This window comes from Acinonyx jubatus, chromosome D2 (genome assembly GCF_027475565.1).
Source record: "Acinonyx jubatus isolate Ajub_Pintada_27869175 chromosome D2, VMU_Ajub_asm_v1.0, whole genome shotgun sequence".
Classification (NCBI taxonomy): Eukaryota; Metazoa; Chordata; class Mammalia; order Carnivora; family Felidae; genus Acinonyx; species Acinonyx jubatus.
In genome coordinates this window covers 8064283-8077353 of record NC_069393.1, presented here as the reverse complement: position 1 = coordinate 8077353, position 13071 = coordinate 8064283, and the positions used below count along the sequence as shown (strand labels likewise).

At 41.1% G+C, this 13071-nt stretch overlaps 1 protein-coding gene across 7 annotated transcripts in view; it reads right to left on the bottom strand.

The window, feature by feature from the left end:
• RYR2 (ryanodine receptor 2) overlaps positions 1 to 13071 on the bottom strand; it is a 749501-nt gene that overhangs the window by 119195 nt on the left and 617235 nt on the right. For all 7 annotated transcript variants that reach the window (XM_053207799.1, XM_053207801.1, XM_053207802.1 and 4 more), the window contains 3 exons: positions 12260 to 12500; positions 11575 to 11662; positions 8462 to 8554 (listed from right to left, as the gene is read on the bottom strand). In XM_053207799.1, coding sequence (XP_053063774.1) covers positions 8462 to 8554; positions 11575 to 11662; positions 12260 to 12500 — 422 coding nt within the window. The remainder of the gene's footprint in view (positions 1 to 8461; positions 8555 to 11574; positions 11663 to 12259; positions 12501 to 13071) is intronic.

Below are 13071 nucleotides of genomic sequence, written 5' to 3'. Positions count from 1 at the left end.
CCAGTCAGTGCCCATCCTCCAGCTCTATCCCCTACGACCTTCCTGGAACTCATGGGTCATGCCAAAGGCTGGGGGCAGGGCAGGAGAGCTGGGGGCAATCCCTCTGTGCCCAAGAAGGCTGTCACTGCAGGATGAATTGAAATCCATGCAATCCCACGTGGCCTTCAGAAGAACCTCCTCCTGTGGATCCAAACCAGCTAGAGATGTTCCTGTCACTCCTCTCAAGCCACCTTGTCTGTCTGTTCAGTTTAACTGCCGATGCCTCTCAGGCAGTGGGTTTGTTCAAACTGAAGCTCAAGAGAATTATAACGTATAGGGTCATATTTAACAAGTAAGGAAGACTCATACATAGAATCTGATGAATAAACTCCTATCTTACTGTTAAAAAAAAAAAGGAATATATAGCTTATTTTTGTTTGATAGATGCTTGGTTTGAAATATACACATGCACTCACTCACACACACATGAACACAGTGTATATAAGACTATTATAAAATATATTAGCCTTTTATGCAGTCTTCAAACACGTCTCCCTAGAGCATTAACCCCTCTCTAGTGGAAACAGATGTAATATACTAACTTGTATAACATAAATATTCAGGATTATATCTCTGGACGGCCTGTTCACATCTGAGTAGTGCCATGCTACCTCAGTGTTCTTTTGGGATTTTGTTGAATTTTATGTTCATGTGTCAGGGTCACTTTCAATGCTGAATCTAATTTTCACTGGGTAGTAAGTGTCATTCTTTCTATTAACAGGGAATATGCTAATGTCAAAACTAAAATAATTGTCCCATATCCACTGCTTTGTGCTTGTTAAATTTCTTTGTAGCAATAACACTGCAGATATCTTCATGACAGTGACATAGTGTAATAGTTTCGGTCTACTGAGAAAAAAACAGAAGAGAACTTAACATACAAACAATATGCTTTCCCTATGCTGCTATCACAACATGATGTTAAAAGAATTTTTTCACATTATGTAGTAAAATAATTGAGTCATCATGAAGTAATGGTGCCTTATATATTGTTAATTATATTATGTGATATATTTACTATGACACATATTATACAGAGAGTATATGTTGATATATCAAACCTATAATATTTGAACCACAGCAATAAGAATTATATTCAGTTTCCAACGAAATGGACTTACTGCATGGACCCTGTTCTTATCTGTACCAATTCATAAGAGATTATTTTCAGTAAATTTGGTGGAAAAAAAACCCTATGAATAATTATTTGTGCTATTAAATTAACCCATAAAAATAATGGATCAGTGGTTTTAAATGAGCTCTTTGCTCATTTAAAAATGAAGGAAATGTAACCACAGTGATAAAAATAATTATCCAAATGAGGAACCAACATCCTAAAAATTAAACAAATTGATACAAATGATTGCAAACATATTTCTATCCAATTCTGGTAATTTAGCTTCAGCAAAACAATATCATACAATACATTAATGTCTAAATTTTGTTGGTGTTATGGTTTTCTTGACCCTAACTTGTAAAGATTTTTGGTTTTATGGTTGTATAAGTACAAGGGGCTTATACCTGGTTTGATATTTATAAATATTCAAGTGACCCTACAATAAGACTAATTGAAATCAACACTAAGGGCAATTATAAACTGCTCCATTTTGAGAAACACTTAGATAAATGAACTCCTCCTTATGCTCAAATAATAATCTTGCATTGTATACCACAGGAAATCTATAAACTGAAAAGAGAAATTAACACATCTTTGAACACTTCCAGTGATGATATAGTCCACTTCCACTATAAAGAAATGAAATCTACAATCAAATATGCTTATGTACAACTATATCAATCGGGTTTTTTTTTAATTTTTTTTGATGTTTATTTATTTTTCAGACAGAGAGAGACAGAGCATGAGCAGGGGAGGGGCAGAGAGAGAGGGAGACACAGAATCTGAAGCAGCCTCCAGGCTCTGAGCTGTCAGTACAGAGTCCGATGCGGGGCTCGAACTTGTCAACCGCGAGATCATGACCTGAGCCGAAGTCGGACGCTCAAGTGACTGAGCCACCCAGGCACCCCTATCAATTGGGTTTCTTTGTTTGTTTGGTGGCTGTTTTCTCACCAGACTATGAGCTCCATCAGGGCAGGGGCCAAACTTGGTCTGCTCCTTTCTATTCATTCATTCATTCATTCATTCACTCTTCATTCATTCACTCACATACTCATTATTTATTTTAAAGAGTTTTTTTTAATGTTTTTTTAAATTTATTTTTGAGAGAGAAAGAGAGTATGAGCAGGGGAGGGGCAGAGACAGACAGAAACACAGAATCTGAAGCAGGCTCCAGGCTCTGGGCTGTCAGCACAGAGCCCAACACGGGGCTCGAACCAGGAGATCATGACCTGAGCTGAAGTCGGCCACTTAACTAACTGAGCCACCCAGGAGCCCCATAAGAGTTTTTTTAAAGTTTATTTATTTTGAGAGAGTGAGAGAGAATGTAAGCAGATGAGGGGCAGAGAGAAAGGGAGAGAGAGAATCCCAAGCAGACTCCGGACTGTCAGTGCAGAGCCTGATGCGGGGCGCGATCTAGTGAACCATGAGATCATGACCTGAGCCAAAATCAAGAGTCAGATGCTTAACCAATGGAGCCACCCAGGGGCCCTTCCAGTGTTTAGAACCAAGCACTCCGTCTCGTCCCTAGGAGCCGCTCAATAATTTGAGCAGAACTGCTAACACTACTGAATTTGCATGATATTTCATTTTCAACCAATTCCTAACATTCGAATCAGAGGTGAATTTGCAACAGCATGGTCGATATGGGCATCATATTTAAACAGAAAAGTAGGGTCAGCTGATCCCCGTCACGAATCAGTCTCTTTCTCCCTCTCAGGCACACACACGCATACACACACACACACACACAGAGCCCTAACAATTTCACCTAAAATAAAATTTAATACAGGATCACGAAAAAGGGAAGACTTTTCTAATAGTCCTACAGTAAAATAGCCTCCCCAAACAAAACAAAAATCATAGATATTTACTAGTGTTTTTTTCAAAAAAATATTTCAGATATATTAATTATAAAAGTGAGTCTCATCACATCAAAAACACAAGAGATGACAAATGCCGGTGATTATATGGAGAAAAAGAAACCCGTGCTCACTCTTGATGGGAATGTAAATTGGTGCAGCCACTGTGGAAAACAGTATAGACGTTCCTCAAAAGTTAAAAATAGAACCACAGGACGCAGCAATTACACTCTTGGGTATTTAGCAAAAGGAAATGAAAACAGGGTGTCAACATGTCTGCACCCTCCTGTTCATTGCAGCGTCAGTCAAAACAGCCAAGATATGGAAACAACCTATGCATTCATGCATGGATATATGCACACAGTGGAGTGTTATTCAGCCATAAGAAAGAAATCCTGCCATTTGCAACAACACGGATGAACCCTGAGGGCATTATGCTAAGTAGACAAGTTAGAGAAAGACAAATACCATATGATACCACCTATATGTGGAATCTGAAAAAGCCAAACTGATAAAAACAGAGAGGAGAGTGGTGGTTACCAGGGGCCGGGAGGTGGGGACAACAGTGACATGCCAATCAAAGTGGACACATCTCCCATTATAAGATAAATATAAGTTCTGGGGATCCAACATACAGCAGAGTGATTGTAGCTAATGATCGATCCTGTGTTGTCTACTTGAAAGTTTCTAAGAGAGGAGATCTTAAGTGTCCTCACCACAGGAACAAATGGTAATTATATGACATGATGTTAACCAATGCTACGGTGATAATCAGGTTGCAATACAGAAGTGTATCAAGTCAATCTGTTGTTGATTTGTTCACCTGACACTGCACACTGTTATATGCCAACTGTATGTTAATAAAGCTGGAAAAGATAGTGAGCCTAGCTTTAAATAAATAAGGCCAGGTGCTACATTTCAACAGGAACTGAAATCTTAAGAAAAAATAGGACAGAATTCTATAACGCAATAGGTAAAACCCACTATTTTTTTTCTCACATCAACAAACTAACAAGAGTTTGTAACAGATGCTTTCTTTAAAAAAAATTATAGGGGTGCCTGGGTGGCTCAGTCAGTTAAGCGTCTGACTTCAGCTCAGGTCATGATCTCACGTTCCGTGAGTTCGAGCCCTGCGTCGGGCTCTGGGCTGATGGCTCAGAGCCTGGAGCCTGCTTCTGGTTCTGTCTCTCTCTCTCTCTCTGCCCCGCCCCCCCCCCCCCCCCGCATTCATTTTCTGTCTCAAAAATAAATAAACGTTTAAAAAAATTAAAAAAAAATTATAATCTTTATTTATTTTTGAGAGAAACAAGAGTGTGAGCGGGAGAGGGGCAGAGAGAGAGGGAGACACAGAATCCAAAGCAGGCTCCAGGCTCTGAGCTGTCAGCACAGAGCCCGACGCAGGGCTTGAACTCAGGAACTGTGAGATCATGACTTGAGCTGAAGTCAGCTGCTCAACCAACTGAGACACCCAGGCGACCCATGGATGCTTTCTGTATACGGGTTTTTTTTTTGGTGTTTTTGTTTTTTAAGGTTATGTATTTTTTTTGAGAGACAGAGGGAGCACAAGTGGGGGAGGGGGCAGAAAGAGAGAGAGAGCGAGAGAGAGAGAATCCCACCCTGGCTCCACTGCCAGCACAGAGCACAACATGGGGCTCGAACTCACCAACCACGAGATTATGACCTGAGCCAAAGTCAGACGCTTAACCGACCGAGCCACCCAGGCACCCCTGCATATGTTTTTAAAACAAGTCATGCCATTAAAAACTTCAGCAATGCTGGCAATACAATGATGCAACATTGGTACCAATGCAACAGTGAGTCTGGAAAATCAACAGTAAAATGAGACACGTACACATGCCCAGGTTAAGGACCAAATTTCAAACTCTTTAAAGTCAAATCTTAGATTTATCCATATTAATTAAGTAGCCACCATGCACCAAGCGCTGCATCGAGCTTTCAAGTTACCATGTGAATAAAATATGTTCCCCGCCCCTGCAGAATGTTGGGTCTTAAAGAAGTCACAGGGGCTACCGCCCAGAGTGCTCAGGGCCAGGCTGTCACCGAGGGCTAAGAGTAAGAGAAGGGGGCAGGAGGAGACCGGCTTCACCGGAGGGGAGCATTCACCACCCTACACGTTAACAACTGGGTGAAGTACACTAATATGCACTTGCTGTAGACAACACCACTTCCCAAGCTTCAGACAAAGGCACAGCAGGGCTTCCGTGTCCCACATAGGTGGTCACCCCCTCCTTAGAGCATTACGGCCAATTTCATATGCACTGGCCTCTCTCTGCCTGCGGGGCTACACACATTTTAATTCAAAATGAGGTCCTCAATCCCAGATTACCATAATCCAAATTGGTCTGCTGGCTTCAATCATATTTCCATATTTTATCTATAATTACCCGCTTTCTATATTATCTTCTAATTTTAGAAATGGTACTCCAGGGGTGTGTTGGTGGTTCAGTTGGTTGAGCATCTGACTCTTGATTTGGGCTGTGGTCATGATCTCATAGTTCATGGGTTTGACCTTGCATCAGGCTCTATGCTGGTGCTGCAGAGCCTGCTTGGGGTTCCCTCTCTCTCTCTCTCTCTCTCTCTCTCTCTCTCTCTCTCTCTCTCTCTCTCCTCTCAAAATAAATAAACTTAAAAAAAAAAAAAAGAAAGAAATGGTACTCCATACAAATAGCAATCGTTCCTGTTTGGATGTCTGCTTGAAGACTGATACATAACAATATGTTGTTTGGTTTGTGTTTGGGTCTGAATCTCCATTCAAAAGAGTTTCTTTCTCCTTCTGCACTCCAGGGGAGTGGATCTCTGGGCCATGGTGATGTCTCAGGCAGACAGTTTGAGTCTTTGTCAGAGGAATCCCTGAAGCCTTCTGGATCCTTCTGTTCCCAGCTCTGCATGGGGGAACATGTCTCTGTCCATTTCAGCTTCAGATGTAAGACCTACGGCTACCTTCCTGTTACCCATTCCTGGCACTAGACCTGAACAGTGCAGCTTTTGGGAAAGATGTTACTCATCCCTTTGCTACATCCTGCTTTGGGGCCCTTCCTGCCATATGGGGTTAGCAGAGCACCTCAATGATATGATGGAAGTAGAACTATGATGCTACTTTGGCCAACACAGTGACTCTCAAATCTGTGCAAACGCTGAAACACAAAGACATCATGATTCTTTTGGTGAAACAATCATGTCTTAAACCAGCCTGGGTGGCTTAGTCGGTTAAGCGTCTGACACTTGATCTCAGTTCAGGTCATGATCTCATGGTTTGTGAGATCAAGACCCGCATAGGGCTCTGAGCTGACAGCGTGGAGCCTGCTTGGGATTTTCTCTCTCCTTCTCTCTCTGCCCCAACCCTGCTCATGCACACATATGCATGCACTCTCTCTCTCTCTCAAAATTAATAAATACACATTTAAAAAAGAAACTAGAAACATTACTTCTAGGAAAAATGTTTATGGTATGTATGTGATACAAAAGCTCAAGCACACATGTAGACAAAAACGACGAGACGTAAGAACAAGAAGGGAAAGCATGATCACTCATTTCTAAGTACTTCATCAATATTGCTGTTATTTGTTATATATCTTGTTTCACAGCGTTAGCAGTCATATGGTAAAAAGACTGAAAGGCTTGAGAAAATTTAGGGGGTGGGGTGCGGGCATTAAGATGCTTCTATCCATTTTTGCATTTTTTTCCCCTGAAAATGGGAGTAAATGTTACTCTTGGTCAGTGTGTACAGATGCCCTAGAGTGGCTTATAGGATGTGCAGCACACTGAGCGTATGCTTTGAGAATCACTGGACTACAAAGAGGAAAAGGAGGGAAGAAGATGTCTTTGTAAGGGTGTGCAGACCTCTGATCCTACGACTTTTCGTTTATCTCAAGTTTCATGATACACCACAATCACCGTCATCCTCCCAAACTTAACACTGACTCCTTGGGCCCTCTCTCTATGCCTTTGTTAACAGCGTCCTATATCGACAACATGCTGTCAAAGCAGAGAAATTCACTAATGGTTTTCAGCTCAAAACATCCGTGAGACATGTGCTTTTAGCACAGCATCTCCTGACAGAGCATCAGCTCACTCTCCAGGCTTGCTGACAGTCCAGAGGGGAGAAAAGTTCTCATCTTTTATGTGTGGCAAGAGCACGGTCACGCAAATAGCCTACTGTAGTTGGGGACAGACATTGCAGGCATGCAAAGCTTCAGTTACCCTTAGCTTTTAGTTCCTCTGTAATCGTGTCAAATGCATGCGTTTAAAACCCTAAAAAAGACTAGGAGCATTGAGGGATGCTATTCAATCGTCCCAGTGATCACCAACAAAGCAGGTGACAGGCACGAGTCACTCCTAGGGTTCAGGGGAACAGGTGTCCCTGCCAAGGAAACGCCACCCCATAACTTACGGAGTTAGAGACTGATTTCCTTGGCCAGACTCACACTATGCTGCATCTCTGGCCATCTGGCAGCATACTTTCGGTGTTACATACTTTCTGTGTCTGTAATCTGTTCATTTTCTTATTTAGTGGTAATTCAAATAACAAAGGCATGGATCTTTAAGTGTTTGGAGAGGTCCTCCCCTCCCTAACATGAGTGACACAGAAGACAAAAATTTAGAGGCATCCCCCCACATCTCCTATGTGAGAACCTGGAATCCATCCATGTGGTTCTTAAACAATGCGGCTAATTATTCTGATGTCCAAGAGAGTGTGTGTGTGTGTGTGTGTGTGTGTGTGTGTGTGCGTGTGTGTGTGTGTGTGTGTGTGTGTGTTTGCAGGTGGGTGGGTATGTTAAGCATGCCTTTTCATTCTGAGACTTTGATGTCTTGGGGTCTTGATGATCCTTGATCGCCCCTCCCAAAGCTAGTCATTTCCTACAGATAATAAACGACTTTCCTGCAAGCATGCCTTTCATAGATCGACCGACCAACCCAGAGTCCTATATTCCCCAACCGCCTCCTTTACCTGGGCCTCCATCCACTTACCCTAATCGCCCCAGGGCTACGTACCCCAACTAGGGACACTCCTTACACCCCAGAGACCACTGAAATTATGCAAACTAGCCAACTCTGCTTTGCCCGTCCAGTCCCACAAAAACCGTAATACAGGTTCCTGCCCACCTTGTCCCCTTGTTCCCTCTGCCACAAGACCAACAGTGCTTTGCCACATGTCCCCCCCCATATGACACGCCTTCTGTTTCTAGGAAACTGTGACTAAAAACCTCTTCCTTCATGAAAGTCATTTCTGGGTCTGTCTAACCATACCTACTCACATCCTAGGTTTCCTTAAAACTGTGTGTATGCATATGTGTTTAATCGGTAAATAGTATTACAAAATCTATAAAATCTCAGTTATACATCCTCAAAAGATCTAAAAGAAAATCAGCAAATGAAAGTTACATTCAGACATTTTCTAGAACAGTACAACGTATTATACTAATACCTTTGACATCTTTGACTTGGTGTCCGTAATAAGGAAAGACATATTGTTGATTTCATTCTGTACCACAAAGTTCTGCTCTTCTCTTTTGAAATTCTGAGAAGGTGCAAAGAAAATTTCAGTTAAAACCACACAGATAAGAAGCCCATGTAATCAAGAGGTTACACAGGACCCAAAAGTCTTTACAAAGAGGAGTAGTAGTTTGATACAGATTTAATAAGAAAGGGAGCAAATATTTGTTATGTATATAATGAGAGTGCTTGGCGTGGGGCAACAATTCTGGGAACTAGATACAAATATGTAATGTTTCAAAGGCGGGAACACTAAGATCCAGAATATTTTAAGCACCAAAGTCACACACCTACCAAGGGATAGAATCAGTACTCAAATCCCAATGTAGCTGGCGAAAGGCACAGATTGCTTCTTGGAAGAAACATGGGGCGTGCACAGCTATGATGTAGCTTTCCATTCTGCCAGATATTTTATCTACTTTTTCAAATACTATTGACGTTATTTTATTCATGTTCAATTCAGGAGTGGGAGAACACAGTCAAAGTCAACTGTTTGAGGAATGGTAGTGAAGAAAGCAAACACAAAATGAAAGTAGAAATAATCAGAGGTTTAAAACAGAAATTAACAATCTAAGCACATGCCTTCTTCCTCTTTTTTTTTTTTTAATGTTTATTTATTTTTGAGAGAGAGAGAAAGAGACAGACCACAAGTGGGGGTGGGACAGAGAAACAGGGAGACACAGAATCTGAAGCAGGCTCCAGGCTCTGAGCTGTCAACACAGAGCCCGACGCGGGGCTCAAACCCATGAACTGTGAGATCATGACCTGAGCTGAAATCAGACGCTTAACCCACTGAGCCACCCAGATGCCTCAGCTTCTTCCTCTTTTAGATGAGCAAAACTCCAATAAAATAATTTCCTAGTAAGCATCCAAAATGTTAACAATTGATAAGTAATAACATATTTTGTGTGAAGGACAGTGAAAAGACCAAGCTTCGACTTTCCTTCAGCTCACGTTAACCTTCTAATCTTACTATTCATAACAACATGGTTGCTCATGAGTTTCATCTTTAAATATTTGGGTAAGAATATATATGACACACACTAACAGATTTGTGTTTTAAATATACCCATGAGATTCAAAGGGTGCCTGGGTGGCTCAGTCAGTTAAGCGTCCGACTTCAGCCCAGGTCATGATCTCATGACTCGTGAGTTCGAGCCCAGCATTGGGCTCTGTGCTGACAGTTTGAAGCCTAGAGCTGCTTCGGATTCTGTGTCTCCCTTTCTCTCTGCCCCAACCCCGCTCATGCTCTGACTCTCTCTCTCTCAAAAATAAATAAATATTTAAAAAAAAATTTTAATAAAGAAAAAAAATCCCATGAGATTCAAAAGTACATATTCAGATTTTTTTCTTACTCTTGAAATTATCATTAGACATTCATCTAAAAATCTACTGATGATGATAAATACTCCTCCAAATACTTGTTCCAAAATTATGTCTTGCATATAAATTTAAAGAAGCCTTTTTTTGGTATTTTGGTGATTAATGAAGTTGAAGAGTCTCAGTTCTTCAAGGGAAAATATGCAGGTTTTAGTTTTCTTAAGTGATTCAGTCCTGGGCTCTGGATTTCAAATATTCCTTGAAAAGCACCCTGAACCATCTAATGCACCCCTCAACATGAGTTACATAGGATGAGAAATCATTTGCTTTTTATCTAGAGGAACATAAAGACCTAAATGAATTTTAGGCACCACAGAAAATCAAAGTCAATGTGAAATACAAATGCATATATTAAAAAGGCCATTATTTCATATATTATTTCAGTGTGCTTATATTTTTTGATGTATGTTTTTACATACATTTTGATATCAAGTTTGACAGACTCCTCAGAGGCAGGCAACAAATATTTATGCATTATTCTAGACATTAAGTGGGAAATTTTTTTTTTTTTTTAAATATGACATTTCCAAAATAACAGGATTTAGATAACAATCTGACGAAATAAACAAGGAAGTTTTCTCAAATAATGGAACTGAGGTTGAGGATTTTCTTTCTTGGAGTCTCACATTTACAAAGTGCCACAGAATCGTAACTGAGACAAAATTTCTAAGATTTTGAAATAATCTGGGACGATAATCAATGTTCACTTAACCCATTTTCTGCGAGTTATTCAGAATAATTATAGAATGCTCTCGAGTTCTTATTATTAAAACCTTTTTCAGACTTAAAAACATATAGTTCCACTTGCAGCATACAAAATAGTGAAAATATTCACTAAAGATGTACTTTATAATTTCTTTTCAACAGGATTCCGAGCAGGGACTGTATTTTATTCTAACGTGTACGTGAAACTAAACTCCTGTAGAAACAAGAGTGTGTGCAACAAATTTAAAGAAGTAGTATCTTTAACAAGTAAACAAATGTATCTTGTGATTGAAAAACAAAAGTCCATCCTAGCATTTCTCAAACTAGGCATCATGCGTGCTCCCGGGGGCTCAGCAAAACACCTACAGGAGGGAAGCCTAGAGGAGAAAATGCCACATCCCCGTGTCCCCGTTACCCTAAGATTTAGAGGCAAACAGAAAAAAGCATTTATGGAGTGCAACTGAAAACCCCTCAGTGACTTTTTTTTTTTTTTAATACAAATTACCAAACAAATGAAGGTTTATAGTGCTTCAAACTACCACGGGGAATGTGTCCTGTCTCCACACCAGTTAAGGGATACCTAGGAGGCTAGCTTGAGAAACACCGTCACAGGCATTTACTAAAGGGACTGGAAAATTAGTTGAAAACTTGAAAGCCCTGGGGCGCCTGGGTGGCTCAGTCGGTTGAGCGTCCGACTTCGGCTCAGGTCACGATCTCCTGGTCTGTGAGTTCGAGTGAGCCCCACGTCGGGCTCTGTGAGGACAGCTCAGAGCCTGGAGCCTGCTTCGGATTCTGTATCTCCCTCTCTCTCTCTCTGCCCCTCCCTAGCTTGTACTCTGTCTACCCCTCTCTCAAAAATAAACAAACATTAAAAAAAAAAAAGAAAACAAACAAACAAAAAAAAGAAAACTTGAAAGCCCTTAAAATAAACCAAACCGGAAGCAATATTTTTCTACTTACGTGGGATTTTGACCAGTAGATAAACACTTCGGCCACCATGCGGAAAAGGTCCTCTGCTTCTGGGTTAGGTTCTTTTAGCCACTTTGCCCTGGATCACATATAAATAAAGTGGTGTCTCAGTTACTCCTTCCACTTGATTTTTTTTTTTAAATCACCCACTCAGGGGCGCCTGAGGGGCTTAGCTGGTTACGCATCCGACCCTTGATTTTGGCCCAACTAATGATCTCATTACTTGAGCCACATTGCTCCCCCACATTGGTCTCTGAGCTGGGATTCTCTTTCTCCCTCCCCTACTCATGCTGTTTTCTCTCTCTTGCTCTCACAATAAATAAACTTAAAAAAAAAAAATCACCCGTTAAGTTAAATTTCAAACCAAGCAAACTAAGGGCAAGTGTGCTGTCCACAGAGGCCCTAGATGGCCACTGGAGTACATCTGTTTTACACTTAAAGCAATTTAAACACTGTAACTATCAAACTGCTAACTTTTGCAGAAGGCAGACTACTAATGAGATCTCCCTTTGTCATCTCGAGATGCTTGGTGAAAATCACCTTGTCTATACACATCTGGTTAGGTCACAATCACGCACCAGCTCATCACCAAGCGAATGAAGCCATTCATCAGGACACATGAACCCAGCAAGGTCATGACTGAATCGGAGAAATGAATCCCTTGGGAACAGTGTACCTGTTATAGTCCACAAATCTAATCAGGAGCGGGTAGAAGGCATAGAGATCTCTGGCCAGAGTGGTGAACTCATCGAGAATGAGAAGCTCTGCCTCAGACATATCCCCCCTGGCCTCAGCTTTCAGATGGTCCTCCTCCGACACCACCATCGCTGCTTTTTTCTTGAGTTTCTCCATTAATGGCAAGAAATGAGTTTTCAGGAGCTGAGGTTTCACTTTATTTATAATGGGCTGTGAAAATACTGTTTGAAGACAGACATTAATATTCTGTTCGGCATCAACAGGCATTAAAAAGACGACAGCTTATAATTACAACTGTAGCATGATTTTGCCCCACCCGCCTCCCCTCCCCCAGCACAAGGCTTCTTTCAGGATTCAGCCCATGCCTCAGGCGTTTTTCTAGTCCCAAACCTAATTACACAGTTGCTGTTCAAAAATGATTACTGAATTGAATTTGATGTGCTTTCTTGTTTTTTTTTTTTTTAATTGGCAGCTAATTTGGAATGGGGGAAAAATGTTCATTCACTTTGGAAATCAATTATTTTCACAAAAAGAAGAAAAAATCCCCAGATGGAAAACGTTCTTCTGGCTCTTTCTTTGCAAGGAGTAGGCACCACTGAATAATCACGAGCCTACATACAGCCATCCCGCGTTGGCTTCCCCAGCCTTGTCCCAGTGGGAGACTCAGACTGCACAGGTCATTTATTTATTTCTGAATTTTTTAAACACCCATCTTGTCCATCCTTGAAGCTGGTCCACATTGTCCGAGGTGGGAGGTGCAAAGACAGACAAATGTAGATTCTTGACTCTGTT